The 8,177-nt window shown below is 35.2% G+C and overlaps 1 protein-coding gene across 1 annotated transcript in view; it reads right to left on the bottom strand.

Moving 5' to 3' along the window:
- Positions 1–8,177, bottom strand: part of ABCA13 (ATP binding cassette subfamily A member 13) — a 503,546-nt gene that overhangs the window by 57,341 nt on the left and 438,028 nt on the right. Inside the window, 1 exon segment of the mRNA XM_017868548.1 lies at positions 7,028–7,162. Coding sequence (XP_017724037.1) covers positions 7,028–7,162 — 135 coding nt within the window.

The raw sequence follows: 8,177 nt of genomic DNA, 5'->3' as shown, positions 1-8,177 counted from the left end.
AAAAAAAAAAAAAAAAAAAAAAAAAGAATTAAGAAGAACAAAGAAAGCCTAACAAGGTTTGTGGCACATTATCCAGAGACCTAACTTTTACAATATGAGATTTACAAAATTAAAAAAGGTGAGAAAAAGGGGCAGCAGAATGCTTATTAAATAAATAATGGCTGAAACATTCCCAAATTTGGATAAAGAGAAAGACATTTGAACACTGAGATATATGAAGCTTAAAAGTTCCCAAATAGCTTCAACCCAATGAATTATTCACTGAGATACACAATAATCAAACTGTCAAAAATGAAAAGCAGAATTTTCACAGCAACAAGAGGAAAAAAAAAAGGCTCATTACATACATGAACAAGGCTATCAGTGGATTTTTCAGAAGAAATCTTCAGGAAGAGGAAAGAGTGGGCTAATGAAAGAAAAAAACCTACCAAATCAAAAATACTTTACTTACTTTACCCAGCAAAGCTGCCCCTCAGAAATAAAAAATAGAAAAATAATTTCCCAAACAAAAGCTGAAAGAGTTCATTTACACAATACCTGTCTTTAAAAAAAAATGCTAATGGGTGTTCTTCAAAACAAAATAAAAGGATTCTAATTAGCAACATGAAATTATAAAACTCACAGTAAAGTTAAGTATATAGCCAAATTCAGCATACTTTAATGCTTTAATGTTGGTGTGTAAATCACTTCTAACTGTAATATTCAGATTAAAAGACAAAAAAGTATTAAAAATAACTATAGCTACAATAATTTTTTAATGGAAACACAATATAAAGAGCTGCAAATGTGACATCTAAAACATAAAATGAGATAGTTGGAAGTAAAAGTGTAGTTTTTTTTAATGTGACATAAGTTCAGTTACTATCAGGTTAAAAATAGACTTTTGTAACTATAAGATGCTTTATATAGATACTTGGTAACCACAAATAAAAAACCTACAGTGCATGCACACACACACACACACACACACACACACACACACACACAAAGAGACAAAAAAAAACCAGAGAAATGGATCAAAGCATACCAACATACCAACACACAAAACAATTATCAAATTAAAAGAAAAACAGTAATAGAGGAAAAAAAGAATAAATAGCTTTAAAAATAGCCAGAAAACAATTGAATGTCAAGAATATGTTCTTACCTATTAATAATTACATTAACTGTAAATAGACAGCATTTGCCAATCAAAAGGCATAAAGTGAATGAAAGGATTAAAAACCAAGATCCAACCTTATGCTGTTTGCAAGAGACTTAGTAAAGTTTTTTTGATACACATAGACTGAGTGTGAAACAATAGGTAAAGATACTCCAAGCAAATGATGACCCAGAGGGCATGTTTATCTATATTTATGTCAAACAAAATATGCTTTAAGTCAAAACTGTAAAAGAGAAAATACAATAATAAAATGGTCAATTTATTATAAAATGATAAAAGAGTAATTGTAAATAGATATGCACTGAATATTAGAGTAGCTATATATGTAATGCAAATATTAACAGAACTGAAAGGAGTAAAAGACATAACTACAATAATAATAGGGAGTTCAAGACTCCACTTTCAATGATACATTGATTAACCAGACAGTAAATCAATAAGGAAACAACGTATTTGAACTATGCTTTAGACCAAATGAACCTAACAGCCATACACAGAACATTCCATCCAACGACAGCAGAATACACATTCTTCTCCAGCACACATAAAATACTCTCCAGGAGAGACCATATATTAGGCCACAAAACAAGTCTAAACACTTTTTAAAAATTGAAATCATATCCAGTATCATTTCAGACCAACATGGTATAATACTAGAAATTAATAAGGAGGAAAACTGAAAAATTCACAAATACATGTAAATTAACAATATGTTCCTGAACAACCAATGGGTCAAAAGAAATTAAAAAGAAAATTTTTAAAAATACATGTATCTTGAGACAAACGAAAATGGAAACAAAACAAAACTTATAGGATGAAGTAAAAGCAGGTTTGAGGAAGAAGTCATCAACATTAAGAAAAAAGAAAGATTTCAAATAAATATCCTACCTTTGCAATTGAAGAAATTGGATAAAGACATGAACTAAGCCCAAAGTTAGCAGAAATAAGAAAAGAATAAAAGGCCATACATCATAAGCCCACAACTAACATAATATTCAACAGTGTAAAGCTAAAAACTTCAAATCTAAGAAGAACAAGACAAGAATGCCCACTCTAGCCACTTTTACTCAACATAATACTAGAAGTCCTAACCAGAGCACTTAGTCAAGACAAAGAAAAGGCATCCAAATCAAAAAGGAATAAGTAAAATCATCTTTCCAAAAGCATGATCTAATATACAGAAAACACTACAGACTCCACCAAAAAATCCATTAGAATTAATAAACAAATTCAATAAAGTCATATGATACAAAATCAACATACAAATATCAATTTTGCTTCCATAAAATAGCAGTGGGTTATCAGAAAAGGATATTTTAGACAATTTCATTTACAGTAAGATCAAAGTGAATAAAATACTTAGGAATAATTTTAACAAAGGAAGTGAAAGATCTGTATACTGAAAACCATAACATTTTGATTAAAGAAATTGAAGACAAATAAATGGAGCGCTATCCATGTATATGGATTGAAAGAATTAATATTTTAAAATGTCCATATTACCCAAAGCGATCTACAGACTCAGTGCTATTCCTACAATTCCATTGTCATTTTTTCACAGAAATAGAAAACCAGAATACTGAAATTTATAAAACAAAACAAAACACCACAACAACAAAAGACCACAAACAGCTAAATTAAGCAAGAAGAACAGTGCTGGAGGCCTCACATTTCCTATTTTCAAACTATACTACTATGCTATCGTAATTTAAAAAGTATGGTACTTGTATAAAAACAGACATATAGATTCATAGAAAAGATTAGACAGTACAGAAATAAACCCACACACATATAGTCAATTAATCTTTGACAAATACACCAAAATTAAAACTGGGTAAAGGACAGTCTCTTCAATATGTGGCTTTGGGAAAACTGAATATCTACATACAAAAAATTAAAACTGGGTCCTTATCTTACACCATACACAAAAATCAACTGAACATGTATTAAAGATTTAAACATAAGATCAGAAACCAAGAAACTTGTAGGAAACAAAAAAAAAAAAAAAAAGAAAAGCTCCTTGGCATTGGTCTTGGCAATGTTTTGTTTGTTTGTTTGTTTGTTGGATATGACACCAAAAGCAGAGAAAACAGAAGCAAACATACAGTGGTACTATTTCAAATGAAAAGAGCTTCTGCACAAGAAAGGAAAATATCAACAAAGCAGGCAAACTACAGAGGGGGATAAAATATTTGCAACCATATATCCAATAAGGGGTTACATCCTATATATGGAATTCATAAAACTAAATAGCAAAATAATAATAATTAAAAATAGACAAAAAACTTGAACAAACTTTTCTCAAAAGAAGACATGCCAATGGCCAATAGGTATGTGAAAAGAGGCTCAACATTATTAATAATCAGGGAAATGTAAATAAAAATGACAATGAGATATCACCTTGTACTTGTTAGAATAGCTATTGTTAAAAGGACAGAAGATAACCAGCAATGGCAAGGATTTGAGGAAAAGTGAATCCTTATACACAATTGGTGGGAATGTAAATGTACACACATTGTGAAAAACAGTGTGGAGGTTCCTCTGCAAATTAAAAATACTACTACCACCTGATCCAGTAATCTCACATCTGTGTGTGTACCCAAAGGAAATAAAATCAGTATCTGGAAGCGTATCTGCAAGTGCTATACTCATGACAACATTATTTACAAAAGTCAAGATAAAGAAACAACCTAAGCATCCCTAAGTGTATAAATGGGAAAAGAAAATGTGTATGTCTCTCTCTCTCTCTTCCTCTCTCTCTCCCTGTTTCCTTGTCTCTCTCTCTCTCTCTCTCTGTCTCTGTCTCTCTCTCTGTCTCTGTCTCTCTCTCTGTCTCTTTCTCTTTCTCTCTCTTCTCTGGGTGTATGTGTGTGTAATGAAACATTATTCTGCTGGAAAAATAAGGAAATCCTTCCATTTTCAACAACATAGGTGAATCTGGAGGACGTATGCCAAGCATAAAGTGAAATAAGCCATGCATGGAAAAACACTACTTCTTAATGAAATATTAAAAGTTGAACACATAGGAAGAGACAGTAGAAAGGTGCCAGGCTGTGGAAATGGGGAGATACTTGTCAAAGGGCAGAAAATTTCAGTTATACAGGACAAACAAGTTCTGGAGACCTAATATACAGCATATAGGGCTGCTATAGTTTGGATGTTTCGTCCCCTACAGAATTCGTATTAAAACTCAATCCCTAATGAAACAATATTGAGAAGTGTGACCACTGGGAGGTGAACGAGTTTATAAGGTTAAGTGACCTTGTAAAAGCACCTGATGAAGGACCTTCACCTCTTGTTGCTCTTCTGACTTTTGCCTTGTGAGGACACGTATTCCTCCCCTCTGGAGGGCACAGGGTTCAGGTAGTCATCTTGGAAGCAGGGCTGGCACCTTCAGCAGGCACCTGCACCTGGCAGTACCTTGATCTTGGACTTCCCAGATGCCAAAACTCAAATGTCTGTTCTCTGTTCTTCATAAATTATCCAGTCTGTTATAGCAGCACAGTGGACTAAGAGAGGGACTGTAGGTAATGATGCTGTATTACATATTTGAAATTTGTTAAGAGGGTAGATATTAAGTGTTCTCATCACACACAGGGGAAAAAAATGGCAATTATATGATATCATCAATATGTTAATTAGTTTGATTGTAGTCATCACGTCAGAATATTTAGGTATATCAACACATGTTGAATTCATTAAATATATACCATTTTTATTAATTATACCTCCATAAAACTGGGAGGTGGGGAATTGGGCTATATTTTCATGCCAGCTTGGTTCTCCCTCATGATCTGGCTAGGTAAGCCAACCCTGATGTTTTTAAAATGAATTTTCAACCTCCATAAAATTTCAGAATGATATGCCCTAGGAAGACATATGATAGCAGAAAAAGGCTTCATTTATTTAGCAACATCAAATAAAATGATATTTCTTAGAACTTGAAGCTTTCTCCTTCAATAGACACCAAAACATTTCTTATATGAACCACTTCTAGAGAAATCTTGCCAAACTGTAAGATGTATTTCTGTGCTTTTATTAGCCAGGGAGTACTAAACACATATTTCTTAAGAGTTTAGGGTCATAAACTTCCCCAAAGAAAGAAACAGATGGGAAGCAATAGGGGCTGGGGGAGAAGCACTGAAGAGAAAAATAAATATCTAGTCTTTTCTGCAAATCAAGCAATATATATGTGTATTAGTTATAAAAATAAGTAAATAAAAGGTGTGATCATGCAATGCTCAGCACAAGAGTTGGATGTGTAATTTATGTTTTCCTGATTCCCTCCTTGATGTCAGCTCTTAGAGTCACTTCTAGTCTCTCTGTTGAGAACTCCAAAGGCCCAGCAACAAATCTCTTTAACCTATTGCTCTAAACGGTAACCATCATCACAGTCACAAGTAGCTACTGTGGTTTACCGTCTGCTGGATACTGGGCTATATGCTTAATGTAATTTATTCTATTTACTGCTTTCAATGATTCCATGAGACAGACATTATTATCAGGACAATTTTCAGATGAGAAGGAAGCAGGCATAGAACATACAAGGCCAAGTGTTGGGTGGCTGCAGAAGCAAAATTCAATGCTTGTCAGTCAGACTCTGGAGTTCCCACCTTGACCACTGTGCCACAGGTTTGGGCAGCCACGGAAAGCTGAGAGCAAGGATGTATCAAAGAAAAGCATGTCAGGGTCTGCAGTGAACCAGGTCATGGCTATACAGCAGCGGCCCCTTCATCCAACTGAGAAGATGCATTGTAAGGGGCTGGGAATAGGGAAATTCCATAGAAAGTAATGAACGCCCACATATTGTTAACTACTGAACATAATCCCGCCTTGTGTTGAAAATAAAATGCAATTTGTGAACTTCAGGATTGTGCAAATGGTAGTTTTTATTATCAGATTCCGGAATATGAAACTATACAATGGTCCAGGAATTTGGACATTGCAAAAGCAAATTTATAGCACCTAAAAAGAATATTCAAGTGAGTTTCCAGGAAACAACCAGCAAATGATGAGACCATTTTCTAACACAGACCTTCTCAATTCCCATTTACTACCCCACTGAAAGGGTGTATTCATGTGATGAAGAAAGATAGAAAAAAAGGAATCTGTTTTGTTTTCCATACTTTTTGACACCCCTCAGGCTCTCTACTGGTGTGAAGTCCAAAGATGCACTCTAGTGATTAGAATCCAATTTATGGCATGTAACAATAGCCTTTATTTATTCTTTCAATGGCATTACTTGTATTAACAATTATAGCTGTTTTATGAAATGCAGGACAATTAACTCCATTTCTTGACAATTGTTGCCTCCAATTAATGCTTTGATTCATTCAAATCAAATTAATTGCAGTTCCCAGACTGATTACAGACCACCTTGTCTCAAGACCATTGCATATACTCTACCCTCTTGCTGGAGTTTTCTTCCTACTCTCAACATCATAGCCAGCCTTCACTCTCAACACCCATCTTCAAGATTCACCATGACAGGTGTCACTACTGCTGTGATAAACATACATCTATACAGAGAAAAAGACATAAAACCAATATTCTAGAGGAAAACATAATGGTTTTCAGATTACAGATGAATTTTAATAATCTTTTAAAACACTGTTTTAAAATTAAAATTTTTATAGAATTTTCAGTTTGACGAATATGAGTGAATCTAGCAAAAGGTAAGTGCTTTATTTCTGCAAAATTCAAATGATGTTGGGGAAATGTTGGCTTACGGCAAAACGGTTTACTAGTTTGTAGAACCAGCTTTGCAAGTTCTGAAGTTACTTCCCAGAAAAACTCTTAAAATCAGTTTATAAATCAATATGCAATATGTGTCTTATTCCAAGACATTGACATTCCTCTACTCACCAATAAAAGAATGTCAGGTTTCCCCACCAGGGCCAGGGCTGTAGAGAGTTTCCGCTTGGTTCCCCCACTGTAGGTGGCCACAGGTTTGTCCGCATGGGCTTCGAGGTGTAAGCGCCTGATGAGATCTCCAGCAACCTGGAAGAGAGGAATATGCATGTGCACACCAGCATTCACCAAAGTGCCCACCAGACACCTGGTCTCAGTCCTCACTCCTGCTTCTCCCTCCCACTAACCCTGCTCATCTTCACACATACAATCAAGTACATCTCCTGAAACATCCCCCTTCACCATACAGGCAGAAATTGAGAGTGAACAGGTGGGAGTTTTCTGTGGCTGGAGACATCTAAGTGACGGTCAAAATAATCACATCTAGATTTCAGGGAGCAGGGTGAGCAAGAAACACACTCGAGGTTGGAGGTCCAGATAAATACCCATGTTAAGGTGAGCAGAGATGGGTATGCCAAAAAGAAAACTGAGAAGGAAATAAATAGGAATGAAACTAATGGAAAGAGGTGTCAAAACTTAAAGGGAGAAGACAACCGAAGTAGAACACTTTCTTTATTATTTTAGATTCCGGGTGTCTATTATAGCTGTTGACAAATGTTGCCTCCAATTAATGCTTTAATTGGAGGTTTGTTACATGGGTATATTGTGTGATGCTGAGGTTTGGGCTTCTAATGATCCATCACCCAAGTAGTGAGCACGGAACCCAATAGGTAGTTCTTCACCCCTTGTCTTATGCCCTCCCTCCACACTTTTGGATTCCCACGTGTCTACTGCTGCCATGTTTGTGTCCATGTGTACCCAATGTTAAGCTCCCAACTATAAATAAGAGCACATGTATTTGGTTTTGTGTTCTGGTGTTAATTTGCTTAGGATGATGCCTCCAGCTGCATCTACACTGCTGCAAAAGATGTGATTTTGTTCATTTTTATGGCTGGAGGGAATTTTCAATATTAACACAGGGAAAGAAATAACCCTTTCACATTGAGAAGTCACTGTTAATGTTTGCAAACTCAGAGTTTGGTTTATAAAGTAACTAGAAGTGGGGAGGGGAATGGGAAATGTTTCTTATTTGCAACTGCTGAAAACCACTTTGCCAAGTCCCAAGGATGGTGGCCGCATTTGTCAAACCTCACCCCCGCAGCAG

Source organism: Rhinopithecus bieti, unplaced genomic scaffold (genome assembly GCF_001698545.2).
Source record: "Rhinopithecus bieti isolate Rb0 unplaced genomic scaffold, ASM169854v2 scaffold_3527, whole genome shotgun sequence".
NCBI lineage: Eukaryota > Metazoa > Chordata > Mammalia > Primates > Cercopithecidae > Rhinopithecus > Rhinopithecus bieti.
Note: the sequence above shows the minus strand (reverse complement) of the source record. Positions and strands in the feature narration are given on the sequence as shown.